This window comes from Cupressus sempervirens, chromosome 10, assembly GCF_028749045.1.
Source record: "Cupressus sempervirens isolate cs-2001-9-10 chromosome 10, ASM2874904v1, whole genome shotgun sequence".
Taxonomy (NCBI): domain Eukaryota; kingdom Viridiplantae; phylum Streptophyta; class Pinopsida; order Cupressales; family Cupressaceae; genus Cupressus; species Cupressus sempervirens.
The window spans coordinates 947,663,544-947,688,210 of NC_143127.1; the positions used below are offsets into that span (position 1 = coordinate 947,663,544).

General features: G+C 36.7%; 1 protein-coding gene and 1 pseudogene across 7 annotated transcripts; one reads left to right on the forward strand and one right to left on the reverse strand.

Moving 5' to 3' along the window:
- Positions 1–697: 697 nt before the first annotated feature.
- UCP3 (Mitochondrial substrate carrier family protein) lies at positions 698–23,258 on the reverse strand. 6 transcript variants are annotated; one of them, XR_016357982.1, is made up of 4 exons: positions 22,799–23,258; positions 21,074–21,597; positions 20,798–20,936; positions 698–1,386 (listed from the first exon to the last, which is right to left on the reverse strand). XR_016357982.1 is itself a non-coding variant. In XM_089807120.1 (3 exons), the coding sequence occupies exons 1-2, from the start codon at positions 23,222–23,224 to the stop codon at positions 21,076–21,078; spliced, it is 948 nt and encodes a 315-aa protein (XP_089663246.1). In that variant the 5' UTR covers positions 23,225–23,258; the 3' UTR covers positions 698–1,355; positions 21,074–21,075. The 6 variants fall into 6 exon arrangements, 4 of the variants coding, with proteins under 4 accessions (XP_089663246.1, XP_089663245.1, XP_089663247.1 ...); XR_016357981.1 differs by having other exon boundaries at positions 20,798–21,597; XM_089807120.1 differs by lacking the exon at positions 20,798–20,936 and having other exon boundaries at positions 698–1,355.
- LOC149537109 (expansin-A1-like) lies at positions 1,247–2,644 on the forward strand (annotated as a pseudogene). Its single transcript, XR_016357983.1, has 3 exons — positions 1,247–1,367; positions 1,548–1,857; positions 2,082–2,644. The product of XR_016357983.1 is annotated as an expansin-A1-like (transcript).
- Positions 23,259–24,667: the final 1,409 nt, after the last annotated feature.

The following is a 24,667-nucleotide window of genomic DNA, read 5'->3' on the forward strand; positions in this document are numbered from 1 at the left end:
AAAAAATTAGACTAGCCACTTTTAATTCTCATCTATGTACTAATTTGAAACCAACATACACTTTGATAAAAGTAAATAAAAAAAAAGTGAGAACACCTTAAAACATTAAAAAAAATAAAAAATCCGTGATGAGAACACCTCGTGTGTGCCCTTCAAACCATTTCTATATGAATATACTTTCTCATCTCTATGTAAATGAAACTACCCATTCTTTCGACATAATTTATGTATACATCAATTCCTTATATTTTTCAACTAATGACTCCACTTGACAAATAATCACTAATCTAAGTTATATAAATATGTAAAATGCAATTCATATGGTCTATTTATGTTAACATATAATTTAAATGTAAAACAAAATGTGTGTATGTTAATATATAATTTAAATTTTTATATGTCATATATTTATATTACTCGATTAAATTTAATGTGCAAATAGTTTAGAACATTTTGATTAGCATAGTGTGATGGTTACATTATGATTTTGTGATTCTTTTTCATAAGTTCAAGTCTTGCTGAAGTATTATGACCAAGAGTCTATATCACAAATGAGGTTCCAAATTTGTAAACTGGTAGATTTATTTGATATTATATTTTAATTATCATTATAATTAAACCATCTAGAAAATTGAAAAATATTCAACTCATTTTAAAAATTAAAAGAAAACACTAAAACTCTGTCATGTTGAAGACATTCTACTTAAATATCATCTAATTGAATAAACTAATCATAAAAATAATGTATACTTCAACATTATTCCTGTCCATCTCTTTTTATAGGAAAGAATTGTGAGATGCCGCAGAGCCCATGAGATTGGACTGTGATACTCCATGTTTTAAGAATGCAAATCTATGATTTTAACTAAAACCGTCTCCATTTCAAAATCTAACCGATCCAAGCGTTAAATCAAAACTAAAAGATTTCTTTACAAAATCCAATTCAGTTTAACAACGATCGAAACCTAAACCAGACAAATTAAACTGCAAACATGGGAAATGAGCTGTGAATCTCCCTATTTTCAGGATAGTCTGTTGAGCACAAAAAAATGGTATGCTTCTCCACCCTATTTTGATCTCCCTCAACCCTGTATATAATGCATCGCAATCATCTCTGCTCCACCCTACTCAACTCATTATTCCTTGACATAATTTGATCTCTCTCCGAATGTGAAAATTTGGAAACCCACAAATTTTGAATTTTGCGTGAACTTGGAACCCAACTTCGAATCTTGAACTCTGAGCAATGGCTCTTTTTCAGCTTTTCGTGCTTGGTTTTGTGTGGATGACCAGATTTGAATCTGCTCGTGGCTGGACGAGTGCCCATGCTACTACGTTTTATGGCGGTGATGCATCTGACACCATGGGTATGTTAAACATTGTGTTCTGATCAAAGATAAATTTATTTAGCTACGATACTATGTAAAATGGTAGCATGTAAAATTTGAGCTAATCTGTAAACATTCCATCTAAGTTGAAAAAACGAATGTATAGATGCATAAAAAACAATGAAGAATAAAGCAGAGGAATAATGTTGAACAATGCAGGAGGTGCGTGTGGGTATGGAGAGCATGGCTACGGAGCCGAGGGTGCAGCTGTGAGCAGTGCATTGTTCAACAATGGTCTCACCTGCGGAGCATGCTTTCAAATCAAATGCAACGATGGCCATGATACACAGCGGTGCCTGCCCAATACAATTCTGGTCACCGCCACCAACTTCTGCCCACCCAACAATGCACTTACTCAAAATGCAGGCGGCTGGTGTAATCCCCCACTTCAACATTTTGACCTCTCAGAGCCAATGTTCGACCGCATTGCAAAGAACAAGGCAGGCATAGTCCCTGTTCTCTACCAAAGGTTTTTCCCTCTCCTCTACTGAGTTGGTTAAGAGAGATAGTTCTAATGTTTAAATATACCAATGGGGTAATAGATGCTGAATCTTCAATATGTTTACGTATACGAATTGGTTCTTAAATGTTGAATGTTGAATGCTTACATAAATGAATTGGCTCTTAAATGTTGAATCTTCAATATGTTTATGCATATACGAATTGGGTGCTTAAAAGTTGAATGTGCTGCAGAGTGGCATGTAAGAGAAGCGGTGGTATTCGATTCAGCATAAATGGGAACTCCTACTTCAATTTGGTGCTGATCAGCAACGTGGGGGGGGGCAGGGGACGTGAATGCGATCTCCATAAAGGGCTCTAAAACGGGGTGGCAGCCGATGATTAGAAGCTGGGGCCAAAATTGGCAGAGCTACGGCAACTTGAAAGGGCAGAAATTGTCGTTTCGAGTAACCACCGGTGATGGGAGGACAGTTATCTCTTACAATGTGACTCCTTTCAACTGGCAATTTGGCCAGACTTTTAGCGGTGCTCAGTTGTAATCGCTTCGAGTCCAAACTATACTCCTTTCTTCTTGGTATAATTTATAGTTTTAGTTCCTGTTATGTATATAAGTTAGGTTGGGGTTGAGTGCTAGAAAGAGGTGGATTGTTGATAGCCGCCCTTCTGTGCTCTCCTTCCATTCCACGCCTTGTTGGCACTGCAGTTCCTCCTCAATTTTAATAAGATTTGTATGGGTAACTGTTCAATGTACATGAGTCTTCTGCATGAATGATAAAATGATAATACTTCTGCGTTTACTTGTTCTTATGGAAATTTTCAAGTGTAGGAAAAGGGTAATGTAAACAAAAAAGTAGGGAGTTCGTTATTTAAGAATTAAAAATTAGTGTATCACAATTATGATTATGGTGTTGAGTTTCATAATCGTCTTTCTTGGCCTTCCAGTTGTTAAGAAGTATGCATCAGAACGTTTGGGTAGGTTGGGTCGACATGAAAATGTGAAAAAAAGCAATTGGAATGATGATGGATGTTTAAGGATCATTCTATGTGGTCCGCATGGCAGTAACATATTATATCAGTGTTACATTTTATTTGAAGTGGTTTCCTTTGGTAACTTGTGGATCCCTTGTTGACAAGGTCGATATTCTAGCATGCACTATGCATTTGAGGGTTAGCATTAGTTTGGAGAATGTGATGAATCATTTTTGGGTACTACTATGTCATGTTCTGATTCACACTGAGAAGAACCAATTACTTATTGTGTTCTTGAGCCAACTAGTGATGCACCATATACTACATCTATATGTTATTTTATTTTATAGAAACTCTAATAAACTAAAGACTAAGATGATCATTAAAGAAACATTATAATATTATAATAACCTCCCTTAATGGTCAATGTCTAATTGTTAATCTTTTTGGTCACTAATTTTTCAAAACATTTGGTTGTTAGTAAGACCCTCCTTGGATCTTTAAAATGTAATGACTAAGAAGCCAAAACTTGTCTGCTTAAAATAAACAAAGACAAAGACTGATGTTGGATAACGGTGGTGCTCTTCTCTAGAGACATAGACAAATACTGAGAATAGCTAGCAGGATTTTGAGAAAATATCAGTAAACCATCCAAACTTTGAAGATGAACATGATGCCCCAAAACAAACTGCAAAAAACCCATGATTTTTAAGGAGAAAATTCAGAAGAAGAAAAACATGATTTTTGAGGAGAAAAATCTTTCAAAACCAGAAAACTATATCATAGACACAGATCAGAAAATACTAAGGTTCATTGTTTAGGAAAAACAGTAAAACCCAAAAGATAATTTGTGAGGAAAAAATTACAAACCTGCTAGATAATTTTTTAAGAAAAAATTATAAACCCACAAAGGAATCCCATGCAACTTTGCGAGTTACAGAATCAGAAATTTTTTGAGGGAAAGATTAATGATAACTTCTCAGATAATTTTTTAAGGGAAAAATTACGAAAAACCTATTAGAATTGTTTTAAAGGAAAAATCAGAAAACACGTCAAAAAACCCATGCGGAAAAGCACGAGACTTCACATGTTGCCTAAACTAAGAAATTGCACAATCAAAACCCTCAACTAGACTTGTAGTTTTCAACAAAAACCTTTGGAGACCAAAACACAAATTTCATACAATACCTATAACTATTTTCATTTCAAAAAATCAAAAAAGAAACTTCTGGAAAAAAATCCATATCAAACGAGGCTTGAATTTTCCTGTAAAAAAGTCGCCAAGTTTTATGAAGTCCCATCAACCCGATCTAATACCATGTTATGGTAAAGCGATGTTGTTGTAGCTGAATCAAGCATAGTACGTGAAAACTCCTTATATAGATTGACAAAGACGATGTTTCTAAAAGAAACAATCATGAACTAAAGACGGAAATAGAAACTACCTAATAAACCAAAGACTAACTAAGATGACCATTAAAGAAACATTATAATAATCTAATAGTTGCCGATTTTGGAGGATGTGTGCCAACATATTTAATATTTGTGGGTACATTGGACGGTATAAAAAGAAGTTTTTAGGTCCTCTTTTCCTCTTAGTTTGGACCACTTTCATCGCATATTTTTGTTGAGACCAACTTGTTATTCTTTAGGCCGACCTGATTGATTGTTTTCTTGATGAGCATGTATATAGAGGAGATCAAATCAGTTGTAAATGTAAGAAATGAATGTGTGGAGTGTAAAAGATGTGAAATTGAGGATGTAGATATGTGTGGTGGAAATTGTGGAGTTGGACTAATGATGATGTCATGTCAAAAGTACCTACTTTTAAGGAGACTATTGGAAGTTATAAGTTAAAGGCTTATACATTGTAATTCATTTTTATGTGGCCTTCATTGGAAAGTGAGTCTCCTCTACGAGTCCTCATATATTTCCTTAAGATAGTGAACCTCCACTGCAAGTCTCACAGTAAGCCTCTTCGTAATACTCTTCATATATCGATAGATATCTCCTACCATGGCTTTTCCCTCATTTGGTTTTCTATGCAGTGATCTCTTAGGCGCTGATGTTGATTGACATATCTTTCATTGTTACTAATAATGATTTGTGAACTTTGGAATTAAAATAATCAGACCAAGTTTTGTTAAAAAGGAACCTTAAAGTCAGGTTGTTGGTCAATATCTCTCGGAAAACCTTGACAGATCTTCACATGAGTGGGAAAACTTAGTTCGAAAACATTCAAAACATATGTAGAGCAACTGCAAGAAGTAATCAAATCTTTACCCTTCCCTACTTTGAGGCAGACTGAGGGAAAGGAGCAAGCAGAGCAGAATAAAGGTTAAAGGCAAAGCCTAATATTAAAGGAGGCCAGAGGGTTTTGAAAAAGTGGAAACTTGTAGACTCTAGCTACAGAGGCAAGTATCCTAGAGGAACTCAGAAATCTTAAGAGCGTAGAAGCTCAAATAAGCCCTAATGGAGAAAAAGTCAATGAAGGAATTAGCAGTTGATGGAAATTTCTTTATCCAAAATGAGATGAGAAATATTGAGGCTTCCCCACCTGAAGATGTCCAACAAATACTACCACGGCCCCCTTTGAAGGAAATTGTTCCAAATACTGCCATTAAGGGTGCAAATAAGATGCATTCACCACCCTCTTACCTTAGGAAATTGTTCTAAGTTAGGCGATTCACATAGTCTAGATAGCACACAAAGTCTAGATAGCACACAAAATCCAGAACAGATTGATGAAGATCATCCTTCCTTAGTTATGGAGCATCAAATTTTGGAGGAGGCGTGCAATCAGATGAACAGTGACATTATGGCTCAGGAAGTTTCAAAGGTGACCTTCATCCCTAAATCATAATACCATAACACAAGCAAATTCATGGTTGAAATCGAAGATTGAGAGATCTTGGAGGATGAGCAAAATTTTAATTATGTTGTCTCAAATGAACTAGATATTGGTTGTGCGTAGGGAACAACAGGGTAAAGCTGAGCATTAGCCAAATCCAAGTCCGAAACAGCTCTAGACAGTGGGCAAAAAAGAACATGGCAAAAAGTCACATTATGAGAAAATGGATTTAGATGGAGAAACCAAAAGTCAAGTCAAAATCACAATGCTACTGAGGCCTCAGAAGTGAGGCCTCCTTCACGAGGAGTCATGAAGCTCATAAAATGTGAAGGCTTAAATGCCACTAATAAATAGTGCTTGGTCAAGTGCTTGCATCCAACCTTCAATTCATTCTAATGAATGCTTATGGCCTCATTACTTCAATCAATTTGAGGGAACTGTAGGGGAGTCGGAACTTTTCATTAATTCTCTTCCTACTAAACACTTCAATTTAGGAGGTGACTTCAATGAGATCCTTTATAGCAATGACAAATTTGAGGGAATTGGCAAAGAAAGCCAATCTCAGAAAGATTTTTGCTATTGGATTAGTCACAATAACTTGTTGGAAATCAATGCCTCTAATGGAAACTGTAATTGAACCAATAGATATTTGGGTTTCAGCCACATTGCTGAAAATTTGGACCTTTGTTGATTACTCTTCAGCTAATCACTTTGTTGTTAGTCTTACATGAAACGCTTAGCCTTCAGGAATAATTCTTAAGAATAAATGCATTAAAAAATATTTGCACCCATATATAATTGTTGCTTATGCCTCTTAGTTGTGGCTCCTCTTGATCCACATAGCTCTTTGTAAGTTGTTTATCTTCTACTTGTTAACTTAAAAACAAAAAGGTTGATTGACTCTTAATGATTGTCAGCAGGAAACTAGAAAATTGTGATTTTCTGTAAAATGAGAAAAAAAAATGTTTCATCAATTTTAGTTTTACTTTATATAATTTGTCTTTTAAGAATAATTTGAGAAGGTATTCGGCAAGGTCATAAGAGCTCACCCTTCCCAAGATTGTTTGCTCTCAAGCAATTTTAAATTGAGATGACTAGTTGACTTCCCAATTTCAAGCAATATTTTATTTTTTAACTTCATCTTTATGAAGGTCTATTTCATAGTTCCAATGTGAGTTTACTAACAAGATAACCAATAATTGGTAATTTGTAAAGTTTGTATCCATTAAAACAAGTTTACTCTCATTTTCCTTGCAAAAGGAACATGGGCACTTGGTAATAGCACCAATTGTAACGGCAAGAGCTGATTTATTTGGCCAAATGTTTGCATTATAATAGGGATTTCTCTGTTTTAATGCAAGGATGAGATCAACAGATATTAAGATGAAGATTAGAAGCGTGACACACACCTACTGTCTCAAATGTTCTTGCTAGAAAGGTTTAGACATGGTTTTAGGAACAGTCTTCTTCGTTTCACGACCTTCCCTCGCTTGTCGTAGGAGCTGTGTTGATTTGTGATTTGTTTGCACTCGATTATAATGGCTTTCATTTGCTAGAAAGATTTAGACATGGTTTTAGGAAGAGTCTTCTTCTTTTCACAACCTTCCCTCGCTTGTCGTAGGAGCCATGTTGATTTGTGATTTGTTTGCACGTAAACTCATTTTATTGAGTTTGCAAAATATTTTAGAAAATACTAAAGTAGATCAGAAGGCATATGTATTTTCAAATTTTGTTGATTGCACTTGATTTTGAGAGTTTGAATATTGAAGTCAAACCATGTAGTGTGAACCATAAGCAACAAAAGAGAAACAAAAGAGAAAAATTCATATTTCACAATTAATGGCTCGAAGTTTCATTTGCTTTCTTTGTCTCACTCTCTATGCAATTATAATGGCTTTCAATATTTAAAAACATCAGTTCTTTCCATAGTTCTAAAAATTGCCTAAAAATCGCCCAAATCGCGATAAGATTCATGATAGCTGATTTTTTATGAATCTTGAATCGCTGGAGCCGATTTTTTTGCATGAATCGCCGATTCAGGTGATTCATGCAAAAAATCGCATGAATCTTTCCTGTGAATCGCCCACAACAGCAAGAAAGTTGAGTTGAAAATTATTTTTAAAACACATGTTTTATTTGCTTTCTTTTTTGCCTTTCCTCTTTGTTGTAACCCTAAAGGGCCTTCTAATTGCTTAGCATGAGTAGAAGAAAGGAAGAGTGAGAGAGAAGAAGCGAAAAGAAAATCCATAGGTTTCCAACCGGCAAGAAGGAAGAGCACCAAAGAGATCAGAAGTCCCTCTGGGGAGGCCATAAATTGCATTGGGAGTACTAAGGAGTCAATATCAACACTTGTCAACTCATTTGCAAGAGGTAAGTGCTGGTTTTTTCTTTGCATGTTAAGTGTATTATGCATTTTTTGTTAAATTTTTTTAGTTTTCATTTGCAAATCTTGAATGTTTTTTTATTTTTACTAAATTGCAAAATAAGGTTTGTTGTTTTGTAGCTTTTGTTTATTAGTTTCAAACTTTGATATTTTACATGAATTTTTTTATTGCAGCAGCCCTTTGCTTTCATTTTCCACAATGGGTAAAAAAGATGAATGTTGGAAATATAATGAAAAGTTTCCTGGAAGAACCATATTTTAAACAAAATGTATATTTTGTAAAGAAAAATTCTGGAGGTATCTATAGATTGAAATACCACATTGTTGGCATACCTGGACATGATGTCACAATTTGCACTCAACAAATTGTTGAGGCAAAACGCACTTGTTTAATGGCATTAGAAAAAATTGAACAAGACAAATTGAATAAAAAAATGCAACTTGAAGGGTTAAGAGGTATTGGCTCCCATGCTCCCGCATTCGCAGCCGCATCTACATTTGCATCTGCATTAGCTTCCGCATCCATAGGTTGTGTCGGAGAGGGTTCTTCGAGGCCTCCTTTTCATCCTAATTCTAGCGCTCATGCGAGTGCTAGTGGTAGTTGATCTTATACTGAAATAGAGTCCAACACCAACCTATTGCGGCCTACAGTGCAAAAAAACAGAATGGATAGTTACTTTGTGCCCCGCACTACTCCTGGCTCCCAACCCACACTTGAGGGCATGAGTTTGAACAAGGAGATTGATGATACTACCAAAAAAGAGATTTGAAAATTTTGGTACTTTTGCAACATTCCATTTATTGCAGCCAAGTAATTGATTTTTTTTTCTTTGTTTTCTTTAAAGTTAAACTTAAAAATAATAGTAAAACTTTAATTATATCTACTTATTTTATGATTTGAGTTTTTGACATCTAAATTTCTAATCAATATCATTATCTATTTGTGACAGGGCTCCTTGTTGGCAAAACATGATAGATGCAGTTGCTATTTGTGATCCGAGGTTTAAAGCCCCAACTGAGGCTGAGTTGAGTGGATACCTCTTGGATGAAATGGTAGAAGATATGAGGGTTGAGCTTAAGGACAACCAAAAAGAGTGGATCGAAAAGGATTGCACCATCATGACTGATGGTTGGACAGATAGGAGGGGAAGAACACTCCTCAATTTTCTTGTATCCTATGGACGTGATTGATCATTCTACTTTCCTACATACATTATTTTGAATCATGATTGACTATTTCAAATTTTGATTTGTTGATTGCTAATTTGTTGATGATCCATTTAACATTATAATTTGTTGTTTTGTTACTTGTAGGATATACCATGTTCCTGAAATCCATTGATGCTTCCACTCATGTAAAAAATGTCACATGCTTATGTGAGGTTATTGAGGAAGTCATAGCAGAGGTGGGGGAACAACATGTGGTGCAAGTGGTGATAGATAATGCAGCAAGTTATGTTGCTACAAGTAAACTTTTAACTTTTCAAGTTTTGAAAATAAATTTATTTGAATTTTGAACTTTTTCTAATTCTAACTTAGAATTTCTAAGTTTCCTGAGTTCTAACATGTTTGAAATTTGAATTTCTAATTAACTTAAAATTGTTATAGGTAAACTTTTGATGGAGAGGCACCCCACCATATTTTGGTCCCCTTGTGCGACACACTGCATTGACCTCATGTTGGAGGAAATTGACAAACTTGAGTGGGTCAAGTCATGTGTGGAAAGGGCAAAAAACATGTGCAAGTTTATTTATAATCATTCATTTGTCCTTAGCACAATGAGGAAGTACACAGGAGGCAGGAGTTAGCTTGTCCAAAGATCACAAGATTTGCCTCGAATTTCATCACCTTGCAGTCCTTGTTGACATCAAGGGATGATTTGAGGAGCATGTTTGTTGGGCGGGAGTGGATTTCATCTTCCTATGCTGCGACCACTGCAGAGATAGATGTGGTTGATTGCATATTTGATGATGATGGTTTTTGGAAACCTACTAGAGAAATCCTTAAGGTAAATTTATTACAATTTAACATTTAGTATTTTACAGTTTACTATGCTAATTGTTTAATGATTTAGTTTTACCTTAAGTTATATTATTGAATTATTCTATATTTAAGTTTTGACTCAAATTTTTGTTTTACTTTATATGTAGGCCACTGAGCCCCTTGTATCTCTCCTACGAATTGCTAATGGGGAGAAGCCCTCTATGGGCTACATATATCAGGGAATGGATAGGGTCAAGGAGGCCATTAGAGCCTAGTATGCAAGAGTGCAGGAGAAGTATGCCCCTATTTGGGACATCATTGATAGGAGATGGCAAAATCAGCTCCACAGACCCATCCATGCAGCAGCTTACTTTTTGAATCCAGCATTTCGTTTCTGTCCTTACTTCAAGGCGGATGAGGAGGTTCTCACTGGATTATATATAGTGATCCAGAGGTTGAGTACTGATGAGGATAGCGCTGCTGCAATTATTGAGCTCGATAAGTTCAATAATAAAGAAGGGCCACTTTTCTCTAGCAAGATGGCCATAGATGCTCGAACAACAATACAGCCAAATAAAAATTAAATAATATATTCAATGTTCATGAATCTAGATTATAAACTTAAAGTTGATTATGTAATTTTAGAGTTGTAATTTGTAATTTGTAAATGAAACTAATTGTTTTTATTTTCCCTTATTTCAGATAGGTGGTGGCAAATGTTTGGGGTCATAACCCCAAAACTTCAGAAAATTGCCATCTGTATTCTAAGTCAGCCAAGCAGCGCTTCTAGATGTGAGCGCAGTTGGTCCATGTTCGAGCACATCCACTGGAAGAGGAGAAACAGGTTGACAGTGCAAAGATTGAATGCTCTTGTCTTTGTTCATTACAACCTTCGTCTTAGGATCAGGGAAATTTTGGGCACTGACTCCTCTCCGATCAACCTTCGTCTTAGGATCAAGGAAATTTTGGGCACTGACTCCTCTCTGATCATTCTGGAGGAGATTGATCCAGAATCAAAGTGACTCACAGAGGTTGTGGATTCAGTCTTCACTAAGGAAGACCGTGCGTGGGTTGACCAGGTGGATATAGAGGCTGACGCAACTAGAGCACGTTCTTCAAGCATTGGTAGACGCACACGCACATGCACAGACACAGGCCCTAGTGACATTTGTGAGCCCATCTTACATGCAGGGGATATGGCTCGGCGGTCCTCTAGGACCTACATTAGACACCTTTCTAGTAGGCAGACTAGATACTCAGAGGCTGAGGCTGAGGCTGCAGCCGAGCTTGAGGATGATGTGAGGATGATGATGACTATGAGCTTGAGGCTTGAGCTGGAGCTTTGTTTTTATATTTTGTTTACAGATATTGATACTAAATCATTGATAGACATACATTTCAAACTTGCATAGATCTTCATCTTAGATTCTTGCATATATTTATGATTTGATGTCTTATGGACCTTCATCTTACATACATTCTATGATTTGAATCATTATGATCATTTGATTTCTATAATCTATTTACTTCAGCTAGCCTACAATTTACATTTTAGATAACATAGTTACGTATGTGATGGATTTTATGTTCCAAACTTCCATGTTTATGTATGTTAAGTTTTAACTTCTATTTGATGATGTTATAGTGTGTTTAAGTTATATTAAATAAAGGGTGCATGAAATAAGTTTTAAATTGTTAAAATCTCTAAATTTAAAGGGTTTTTTCAAATTTGCCAATTCATGGGCAATTCATTGCCAATTCACGATTCGATTCGGTCTTGCCGATTCCGATCCAATTCCGATTCTCGTTACTTTGGTTCTTTCTCTCTTTTATTTTTGAAATTTCTGTATTTTATGTGTTCCCAATATTATACCAAAAAAAAATTTTAAAAATTCTCAAAATTGAGAGTAAGTCCAAAATTTTAATTTGACTTTTTGAAGATGGGCAATAATCTCAAAATGTTTTTTTTCAGTTCCTGTGAACTTTATCTGATTTACATCCAAAAATACCTATTTATTGTACTCTCAAAAGAAACAAAATGGTGTCAAAGAAATTGAAGCAATAATCATTTTGAAAGATCAAAGTTTTTACGAAAAAAATCTGATAATCAATTTTCCCTAAAACAAATATCTATAGCCTGACAGGGTAGACAAACTGCAATTGCAATGGCTATGTAATGGGAGATGTCAGAATGTCATATCCCTCGATTTGAAACCTACTGGCAAATAGTAATATACTCATCTTTTCCACACCAATTTTGTGAAATCTCCAAGAGATAAAAATGCGATAATAATTTATAAATAATAATCATAATATGAAACAAAATAATAACATTCGAAGGTCAATATAATATATTAGATATAAAAAATATTACCATTATTATAATATAATATGATGCATAGCATAATATAATGCATATAAATATGCAATATATAACATTTAATATAATAGATAATGAAAATTAAATGAAAACACAAAATGGCTCCACTGCCATTTGCTGCTAAGGTTTTGCCTGCTTGGCGAGCCCATTATGGTTGTAACCTGCAGAATCACCTGCATTGTGGTGGCGCTGGTAAAGCTTCTAGCAATTCTGGAGTTGCCTCAGACCGGCCGCCCTACGGATGTTCCCAAAAAACACTGAACGGCAGATCTGCGGCTGGTAAGGAGGATTTGCTGCTTTATCGGATGCAACATGGGGGCTTTAAAGGATTTGAGAACAGCGAGGCCTCTGCAGCCCCTGTTAATGCTGCTGCCCCCTCACAATGCTTATTGTTTTTTGCCCAGGGCATGTTATGGGTGGAGACAGGGAATAGAAAGGCATGACACACCCAGGATTTGCAGTGGTGCAATACTTTGAAGATGGGGTCTTCTGCAGAAGTAGCCAAGATGGCTTGTAATGGGAGTGGTGGAGATAATGTTACAAAATGGGTTGAACCCCTGGCAGATAGGATGATGGTTAGGATGGAGGCAGAGATTCAAAAAAAAATAACAGAGAATGAGAAGTTTTTTACACTACCGGGTTTGAAAGAGAGATTTAAGGGCTTTTGGCCCAGTTTGGGAGACCCCCACATAAGGATCTCAGAACATTGGAGTGGTTTTCTGGAAGCAGATGTTCAGATCTATCCAGGAATGCGAGGTTTTCCTGTGCTGGGGTTTGATGGCGAGCAGGATAGGCAGAAAGTTTGGTGCTCTCAAGGGAGGTGGGAAGATAAGTATTTGTTGTTTTTGAAACCAAGGTATCCTGCCTATAACCAGGTAACTGAGTCTTACTCCAACATGGGTAAGATTACCAAATTTGCCGCTTCAGTTCTAGTTTAACTCGTTTTTTGAAGCTATAGATAATTCCTTAGGCATATTTTTGGAGTTTGACAAGGGTTCCCTCGGATACTCTCACATAACCTTTTCTTGTATCCTAGTTGAAACGGATATGACTAAAGCACTTCCAGTAGAATTACCTTTGAAGATTGCGAGTGGATTGTGGGTCCAAACTGTAGACTGCGAAGGCATAAAGAAGCTTCTTCGTGGAAGGAGATGTCTCCTGTATTATATTCGACAGTGATAAGAGGAAGTGAAAATTCAGAAGCTGAGAAAGAAGAGGTGGAGACAATAGAGGCAAGGGCCCCAGAAGCTGCTCAGAGCCTGAGCCCTGATAAGAGCAAGGCATATTCACAGGACAACACTGCCAGACACACTTCCTTTTCTTCGGACATAAGTACGGAGAAAAAGGAAATTTTTCAGTCCAGGGACAATGGTGTGCTTTTAGGGGGGGAATTGTGGGAACCCCCACCAGCCTTCAAGACTTTCTGAATCCTTGGGTATGAAATCTAAGGATACAACAAAGCGAGTGTTGATCAATTCCATATCTACACCTATGTGGGTTAAGGAAGCTGCTAAAATAGAAAATGGTTGGGAAACAGTTAAAGAGAAGAGGGATAGGAAATCTAGGAAAACTGGGGAATTCGAAATAACCCTCCGCTTTCATTCAAAGAGTGAGTCTAAATGTAAAATTTGATTGGCAGACCTATAAAGGGGTCTCTTTTCGAGAAGATGTTTTTGGGCAGGTGGATCCCCTCCTGTATCCATCCCCAGTTTGGACCAGGTCAATTCCCAACCTGAATTCCAATAAAAGTCATCCAATACTGACCAAAACAAAAAATAGATACTGAATATTAAATATAACTCAATATAACATATTGAATGATAAAGAAATTTATCGAATGATATCTAAAAAAAAGATAAAACTCGGCAACTCAGTAATATGTCATTAATTAAGATTGGTTCTAGGGATGTGGCCATCCTCCATAAGTTGGATAACCTGACCAAGGAAAAAGGGGCATCAAGAAATCCATTTCATCGGTCAGAAATAATAAATCAGACAATGAATAATAAATCACAGGGAAAGAGATCGGGAAAAAGGAATAACGGAATAAAAAAAGATATAAATATGATTGATCAAGGGAAGCTTGAATTTTGCAATATATCAAGTAATCATCAAATTGGAAGGGAAGAGAGAGGTATATAAACAGACAAATGTTCAAAATCTGAATACCATGGAATGGAAGAAAAAGCCAGGAGAGAAGTTTCTGCGCAAACTGCATCTTTCACATTGAATGGTAAGAAGAAATGGGATGCTTGTTGAACAGGAGTTACGAAAAGATTGAGAGACCCAGTTTGAAGGGTACTCATCAAAGAAGAGACTTGGGTTGAAGAAATTAGGGAGAAGCACATCAAATATTTATTCAAGATTATATCGAGTATATTCATGCCTGTCATATGAAACCAAATAGTCTAGCACAATCAACAAATGCCATACACATCATGCAAGGGAATATCTTTTTGAAGACGAGTTGAAAGCTAAGTATCAAACCCGTGATAACAGGTCATGTTAAACATTACCGTCAGCGATTTAAATATTGGGCTTAGATGGAAACAATATATCTAAATATCATTGGACCTTACTCCATGCATTAGTCAAACAGTGGCTTTCTTGTTTGAGCAAGAAACAGATCTACATTAATACTAAGCACTTGCCAAACTTAAAAGTCACTTTCTTCATGAGCGGTCATTGATGTAACCAACCAGAGCTAATAACAGTGATCGTATAACTGATGTCATATAAGGTACTAAGGAGGAAATATCCATTTCATCGATGACCCTATCAGATGAATTGATAATCATATAGGGTGATATCTGGTCTATCTCCATGACGTATATACTATCCAGAATGGAATATCTTTCGCTGGCTACAATCAAGGTACTTTTCAGGTAACAGTTATTGTTACTGCAGAATGGCTCCAGTATATCGGGAGGGAACATGACTGTATTCCTGAAGTCAACAAAGGTTTGGATAGAGTTGTATCAGACCAATTGTTGATAACAGTCCATTACCTATATGTCCATCAATTGAGACTTGATAATAATGTGGGAAGCAATATTGGGTCATACACTCAGTAGAGAGATTTGAAATAATTGTGCTATCATAGTAAGAAAATTATCTGACCAAATTCAGAGTAAGGAAAAATAACAACTAATTAGGCAATAGCCCATTGGGGACATTACAAACGGTATCAGATCATGATCGTGGCATCCTAAAGGGTAAAGGATGAAACAAGGAATCATTTTAATCAATGAGAAGAAAGATAACCCAGTCAGCATAGGAAAACAAAAAAGAGACCCGATAAAGTACTATATGTATCTACACTTTAACTGCATTAAGATTGCCTCACTAGATAACATAAGGCCTGCGGTGTAATGGATTGTGCTACATCATACAAAGGCATTAGGTAAGGCCTGCGTTGGAATGGGCATGGACTACATCATACAAAGGCATTAGGAAGACATCCGGTGGAATGGGCATGGACTACATCATACAAAGGCACTAGATAAGGCACACGGTGGAATGGGCATAGGCTCCATCATACAAAGGCACTATCTTGTAAGGGATAATCCACATTGATGAAGGAAGTTGCAATAAGGGGGAATGGTGAAGCCCACTAAGTACGGCCACCTGACGAAACACGAGGACAAGGGGAATAGAGTTTTGCTCTTGGGCCTAGGATGGGGCTAGGGCACCCTTTTGTAAAAAAAAGTCCATCCACCTTTAGGAAAGCAAAAAACTATACAATACAAGATGTAGGTAAGAGGGTTAAGGTTGTAATCTGCTAGACCACCTTGATGGATGCCAAAGTTTTGCCATTAAGACCAAGAGGGTCAAAGTCCCACTCTTGGGCTTCGATTGGACAAATTGAGAACTCCCCTACAATATCCATACCGTTCTTACCATAAGAGATGTAGGTAAAAGTGTTAAGGTCACCATCTAAGTAGACCACCTTGATGAATGCCAAAGTTTTTGCATCAAGGCCAAGAGGGCCAAAGTTCTTCTCTATGGCTTAGCTTGAACAAACTAAGAGGGTTAAGACTACCATCTAAGTAGACTACCTTGATAGATGCCAAAGTTCTACCATCAAGGCCAAGAGGGTCAAGTTTCTACTCTTGGGCTTAGTTTGGACAGAATACGAGGATTAAGACAGTCATCTAAGTAGACCACTTTTGTGAATGCCAAAATTTTACTACGAAGATTAAGGAGGCGAAATTTTTGCTCGCACAATACTAGGTAGACCACCTTGCATAGATGTCTAAGTCCTACCACCATGACCAAGTGGGCTGAAGCTCCGCTCTTGGGCTTAGTATGGGTTTGGCATGGATAACCTAATCATAACTCAATCTCTATGAATCAATTTGTTTAAGATCGATAATTGTTTACTCACATTTATATATATATATATATGCTAACTTATATTTCCCTTTGTTGGGAAGTTTATATTCAAGAGCACAGTGATGAAATATTTTTTACAATCATCTTCCTAACCCTAACTTATTGAATTGTATGGTTTGGTCAATAAATGTAATAGTGCTTGCATTATGTGTATAAATTGTGTATACCTCATGTCTTTGTGCATTCATGTGTGCCTTCAAGCATTCATGTGTCAACTTCGAGTATGCTTCATGTCTTCATACATTCATGTGTATAGATTGCATTTCAAGTGCATACTCCATGTGTGGCTCTATTTTTTATAAATAGAGTAATAGATATATTACATTAAAAGCATGTATTTGAATTCACCAAGCCTTGTTGGATTCTAGTATTCACCATCAATACAACTCAGATATGAATTGAAGCTATGTCCTAGCAATATAAGGTGGACTAATGCGAACTTGTGAAGGGAGGATTGTCATGTCCCTCCATTTGATGCCTATTAGCAATATACTCATCTTTTCCACACCAATTTTGTGAAGTCTCTAAGAGACAAATTTGCGAAAGTGACAAGCAAACAAAAAATATCCCTTTAAGCTTTTATCATAAAGAAACTTGATAATAAATGATAAGCATAGTATGAAATAAAATAAAAACATCAGAATATAAATAAAATAATAACATCATAATATAGATAAAATAATAAATAAATAGATATAATATAGGTCAATATAATATATTAAATATTAAACATTACCATTATCCAATGAAACCAAGGGATGCACACCCAACTTAAAACCCAAGACTACCTGGTGCAGGACATCCATGGCACAGGTACTTGAAGTGCCCAAGTACCCTCATTGCTTACCAAGTATTGCTGCACTACATTGTGCCACTTGGGTGCTTGGCAACGTCAGGGGTACCTTGGTGCTTGGGTGCTTCACCAACTCTATTAGGAGGAACATGCGTACCTCTATGAGAGCGACGAAGTTAGTTGTTGTGCACAATGCCTTGCATTTCGTAGATCGCAAGACTCGTATGTACAAAGAGAGCCCAGCAACATGATCTGATTTACAGCCAAAGGATCCATCTCAGATAATGAGGATGAGATTGCAGCAGAAACAGATGTATGGTTGGTTAGGGTTCCTTTGCCAAAACTCAAGCATGACAAATCCAGTACATTAAGTGCTGAAGACTTTGGCTTGGGGGATGATTAAAGGCTTCCCATCATGACATTTTGTCATTTTGACATGATTTTGTATTCATTTTGACATTGGTCATGATTCATGTCATGCATGATGCTACTCATTGTAATAGTCTTTATGATATAGTTGATTTTTTATAGAACTAATATAAATCCTATTCGTTGGTATTTTGGATCTCTATTTGAATTTTGATTTTTGAATGTTACTATTGCATATGTACCATGTTACTATGTTGAATGTTCAATGGTTTTATTTCACGTTGCAATTTTGCTATGTGCAAGTATTTCAATTCGTTATGTTCTATTGAAACGTCATTTCATAACTAGCATTACAAGTTCTATATGTATCATCATTTCATAACTAGCATTTCAAGTTCTATTATCTATAAGTATAGTATGTAGCACTCCTCCCCTCCACCCACCGCCCGCTACCCTGCTGTCATCCCCCCTTCATCCCCTCGCCATCCCCAAATCGAGACCCTTTTTTCTCATCCCAACGTCCCCTTGCACCGATGTTATCCTAGCATTATCATAATATAATATAATGCATTGCATTATATAATACATATAAATATATAACATATAATATAATAGATACTGAATATTAAATAACTCAATATAACACATTGAATGATAAAGAAATTTATCGAATGATCTAGAAACAAGATAAAACTCATGACTCGGTAATATGCCATTAGTTATCGTTTGCACTAGGGATATGGCGTTTGAAGGCAAGACACCATCCTCCACACAAATACTAGTAGGATGTCTTGACCAAGGAAAAAGGGGCATCAAGAAAACCCTTTCATCGAATCAGGAAATAAATCAAGGAATCAATAGTATATCACAGGGCAAGCAATCAGGAAGAGGGAATAACGGAATAGAAAGAGATAAATACAATCAATCACAGGAAAGCATTTGTTTATAATACATCAAGAACTCCTCAAATAGGAAGGGAAGAGAAAGGTATACAAACAGACAAACCTTGAAATCTGAATACCATGGAATGATAGAAAAAACCAGGAGAGAAGTTTCCACACAATTTGGCAAAGATTTTTGGTGCCAAATGGTAAGAAGATATCGAATGTTCACTGAAGAGGAGTTACAAAAAGATAAAGAGACCCAGTTTGAAGTTTAATCATCAAAGAAGAGACGCGGTATGAATAAATTAGCGAGAAGTAGGTCAAATATTTATTGAAGATTATATCAAGTATAAGCATAGCTGCAATTCATATGAAACAAAATAGTCTAACACAATCAACGAATGCCATTCACATCACATATCATGCAAGGGCATATCATTTTGAAGACGAGTTAAATGAGAAGTATCAAACCCATGATAACAGGTCATGTTAACCATTATCATCGAGGATTTAAGTATTGAGCTTAGATGGAAACAATACATCTCAATATCATCTGAGCTTAGTCAACGCATTCAATATCATCTTGTTTGAGCACGGAACAGGTTTACATTAATACCGAGCATGTACATTAAGACACTTTCTTCATGAGTGATCATTGATGTATTCAGCTGGAGCTAATAACAGTGATTGTATAATTGATGTCATCCATGGTATTAAGGAGGCAAATATGAAATATCCAAATCATCGATGACCCTATCAAATGAATTGATATAAGGTGATATCTGGTTTATCTCCATTAGGTATATACTAACCAGAATGCAACTGGAGCTAATAACAGTGATTGTATAATTGATGTCATCCAGGGTATAAAGAAGGCAAATATGCCAAATCATCGATGACCCTATCAGATGAATTGATATAAGGTGATATCTGGTTTATCTTCATTAGATATATACTACCCAGAATGGAATACATATCCAGAATGAAATATCTTTACCTGCCTACGATCAAGGTACTTGTCAGGTGACAGCAATTGTTACTGTAGAATGGCTCCAGTATATTGTGAGGACACATGACTGTATTCCTGAAGCCAACAGAAGGGCAACAGAGGTTTGGATGGAGTTGTATCAGATCAATTATTGAGAACAGTCCATTTCCTATACATTCATCAATTGTGACTCAATAACATTATAGGCAGCAATATTGGGTCATACATTCAGTAGTGAGATTATAAATATTGGGTCATACATTCAGTAGTGAGATTTGAAATAATTGTGCCGATCATAATAAGAAATCTATCTGACCAAATTTTGAGTAAGGGAAAAGAAAAAATTAGGCAATATCCCACTGGGGACATTTCACACAACTATAGCATGTGAGATTCAGATGTAAACAAACAGTTAGGTTTATATATCTCAAATGTTTTCGAGTTGAAAACCAAGGCAAGCACCATCATGAGCTGTTGATGGCTCATCACATGCTTTTAGAACAACATTATAATTGAAATAATAAAATTTTGCCAGCAAGCATTTCATGCAAATCATCTAAGAGAGGAAATGCAGAAAGCCTGAGAATTACACCACGTGGAATCACCTTAACCTGACCAATGATAAAGACACAGTGGCCGGATTATCTCCACTTGATTTGGTGCTCACATGGAAGGATTGAATTCATAATCCATATTTGTATTATTAAAAATGAGCTTTTGCACTTCTGGAATTCACAGGGTTACATTATAAAATATATACAAAATCCATCAATTAATTCCTCATAGAACTCAAAAACAACTTTCTAATGAGTAAGCATTTATTTCTATTGGATTTGCCATTTTTTCCCTAGAATTTAACAGCGTTTCTGAATTGCTATTAATAGTTTTTTGAAATCTAAAGAATCCAAAACTTTTATTGAGAACAGATTGAAGCATTTAGTTATTGATTGCCTACCTGATCAGGTGTCTGAAATTAGACATTTCTTTCTAAGCTCTAAAATAATTTTCCCTGAAGAACTGTAATTTTGTCTTCTGAAATTTCACAGGACTTGAATAAAATGCATTCAGAATCAAAATGATGAATGGCTATGTCCCTGAAACCATATAAAATTTCAGAACTGTTGTTTTGGGGTTTTCTGATTTTGAAAAAACCCCATTGCAATCAAATTTTTTTTAAATGAAAACAAAAAGAAAAGCATATCTGAGCTTGCACAGTATAGTTAGAAGAGACCTTCAGAATGAAGAAAGCCCTGTAATGCTCCGAGATTTCTCATAAGTGACCCAAAAAACAAACTGCCATGGGCCCAACCTTGCCCATGTTGGAAAGAAACCCTTCCACAGAGCCTTCAACCCCTCCTTTCTCACAGTCTTTGCTATGCAGTCAAGAGACCCCCTGTACTCTTCCCCAGCCTGGTTCATCATTCTTGTCTTCACCACATCAGCAGGGCAGCTCAGGGTGGTGGCACACAGGCCTGACATCATGGATGCCAGTGTGTGCGCATAAACATTATCGTCACAGATTCCACGTCCAATAATTGATCTCTTCGCCTGATCGTAGCATGCAAGCTCGCCCATATTCACTAAAAAGGCTCTCTGCACATTAGGCAGCAACCCTCTCCACAGCCCCATCATGCCTTCAGCCTGTAAAATCTTCACAAATGCATCTGCAACTCCACTGTACCTGGGATTCTTATTCGCCATGCGACCGTCAGCTTGCATCCTGACCTTGATGAGATCAGCAGGGCTGGCCACCACCTGCAGGGTGATGACTGCGCTGAGAAAGATTTTGGGTATCAGAGCTCCACAAGAGACCTTGAAGATCCAGTTATTAAAGATGTAACAAAATTTATCACCTCTGGTCTCACCATTAAAAGTTTACAAGTAGAAAACACTACATTTGAAAAATAAAAACGAAAGTTACAATGTTACTACAATTAATTTAGACGGGAGATTGGAATGTGATGAACCTTATTTAAAGTTAGAACCCATAAATGGCAACGCCATGTATGATTTAGATGTAGCAAACTGTAATCAGGCAGAGGCATAACATAATGCTAACCAAATGCATTTACAAAACTGAAATGAGTTCTCGACAAATCAAAAATTTTGTTTCTTGGGCGGTTGGCTGTGCAGTGGTTTTTGGAACGTAGTTTGCAGTATGTAGATTTTCTGGACAACATTGCACAGGATTTACGTGTCTAACATTGGGTCCTGCAGACAAACCCAAAACATGAGGCAACTTAAATCTTGTGCAGTTGATTACAGAAAGCCTATTTTGGAAATTATGACAAAATTATTTATCTGACCTTGAATACCCCAGTAAATAGGTCCCTTACAACATGCAAGCTGTCAAATAATTCTAACAATCATTTAGAACAAATATGGACTGAGGCTTACGCAATAGCTCACAACACAATGGTAATTTGTGAGCCTCTCATGTAAGAGGTTTTGAGTTGGAATTTTTTCAAGCTTAACACTCAATAATAATTAATTTCAACAAATAATAATAAAACAATGGTAACTTGTGCTTGTGAACGGCATCTAATAACGTGTTCAGGACAAGAATGTTTTCATCCCTAGAATTTGATGTTCCAAATTGACCTTGAAAATTAAAAAATAGGAAGCATTAGGAAACATCCAAACCTAGACCATATCCATCCTTAGAAAGGTCTACAAATCATACAAAAGCATTGCTCAACGTCCAGACCTAGACATTCCCCATCCTTAGAAACGACTGGGCCAGTTGATGTTCTGATTTACCTTTGAGAGAGCGAAAAAGTGCAAGAAACACATTCTACTTACACAAATAAACATTAGCCCGCAAAAGGGCAAGTACAGGGATATAACTCTGTAACGTTGACGTTCTTACCAAATGGAGAGGAAAAAAATAGTCAATTGAAGCTTATGACGTAAAACTGGAGCAGGGGTAAAGAAGCTTTGTAAACATTTTTCATACCTGGCCGAGAATCCCCGAGAGTCCACCCAAGAGTGCTCTGTTGAGGACGGTGAAGTGATCACTTTGGTCTAAGAGGAATTTGTTGCGGAGCTGCTCGTAGGAGAATATGCGAATTGTGGTGTAGAAGATGTGGCGGAGAAGAGCAGGCGGAAGGCCCTTGTACAGGCCTACTGGGCCTTCTTGCTGGACTATTCCCAAGGCTGTTTGGAATGAGCCCTTAGACGAGGATTGAAGCTGGAGGCGGGTTTTTGTAATGTCAATGGGGAAAGTAGAGGTCTCCGCTACCATGGCGGACGCACAGGTCAGACCCAGGCGGAGAGCCATTGAATTAGATTGATGACTGGTAAGCTCGTTTGCTTTGTCCTTGTTCTCCTCCGCCATTGTTGTGTCAGAAGGTTTGGCGGGGTAGTGAAGAGCCTGATTCATAACCCGTGTCCCAATGTGGTTGCTTATGGGCAAATTAAGCAACCATTGAATGAATAAATGAAAGATTTTTAATGATGTTGAGAAGGCCATAAGTCTAAGGGACCCACAAAAACTCCTAGTCAATCTAATGTGATTTCTCTAGTGTGACTCTTTTATTGTGAATGTGCATAAGTAAAATGGTTCTTTTAGGAGTGTTGGTCCTTCGAAAAAGGTCTTTTACGTTGTTCACTTTTAATGTTTATTTGTGTTGGTTGTGAATGTCTTTATATGTTGTACAAACCTTCAGATAGTGCCACTATGTTTCCACCACACCTTCGTTGCAAAATATACAAATTTTGTCCTCCAACTCTTCCTTAGGGACCTTCTATCTACCAGTTTCACATCTCAAATAATGGGAACCAGATCTCAATTGAGTGATTAGGATTTTTGTCTTTTCTTTGATCTCAGCTTCTAAATATTCTTTGTCATCATGTTCGCATGTGGGATTAAATTCTTTGACATAATAGGTTTTTTTTCTACCTAACTTGTTTGCCCACATGACAGATCTGACTTTTCCTGCCACCCATTTTTTTATTTTAGAATTGTTTTTCAGGCACTCTTGGTAGTCAATGTTCCACTTGTTGAACCATTTATTGTTTTGTTTCTTCCATGTCTTCTTTCGATGAACCAGTTCTCCGTCAACCATCCTACTAGGTCAGCTTTGTGCATCCATTTTACTCACTTTTTTTAGATAGCTCAACAATCTAACAATTATTGAGGCCTCCACCGAGAACATGCCCACCTTTGTTAAAGTAAGCTCATATGGAATTGTGAATTTGATTTTGAGATTAGTTGTGATGAAGTGCTTCTGAATTCTTTCAATTTGTCATCATTTATGGTTTGATACGCTACTCCCCCATACCTTGCTGCCGTATAAAATAACTAGTATCACCAACAACCCAAAGAGGATTTTCTTAGTCTTCCAATCCCATAACTTTGTTATCCTGCACCTATTTTGAAGAAGATAAGAAGGCTTCCATCCTCCATGTATCCTTTTTGATCTGCATGTTTCCCAATTGAGCCGGTAATGGAAATCTATCCCCAGATACTTGTATTTTTCTACAATTTCTAGCGCTTTGTCATTAAATATGAAAGTGCATTGTTGTTTTCTCTTCCTCAAGGAAAAAACCATGACCTTGGTCTTAGAAGTGTTGACCTCCATCCCTACTTTCGTGCAAAAGGTTTCTAAGTTCTTCAAATGTTCCCTCAGCCCCTGTGTTGTTTTAGCAATGAGAATGAAGTCATCAACATACAAAAGCAATCTGGTCACATATTCTGCCAGTTGAATTCCCTCTCTACTGGCTTTGTTTAGTCATTCCTCTAACTTGTCAATATAGAGGCCAAACAAGGTAGGTGCAGGTAGGAGATAATGGGCACCCTTGTTTGACCCCTATGTCACTGCCA

Excerpts from the sequence above, each read along its gene's own strand:
- UCP3 (XM_089807120.1), bottom strand. The coding sequence starts at position 23,224 with ATGAATCAGGCTCTTCACTACCCCGCCAAACCTTCTGACACAACAATG. Across the intron at positions 21,598-22,798 it reads TCTCGGGGATTCTCGGCCAG|GTGGTGGCCAGCCCTGCTGA; the intron begins GTATGAAAAATG and ends ATCACCCTGCAG.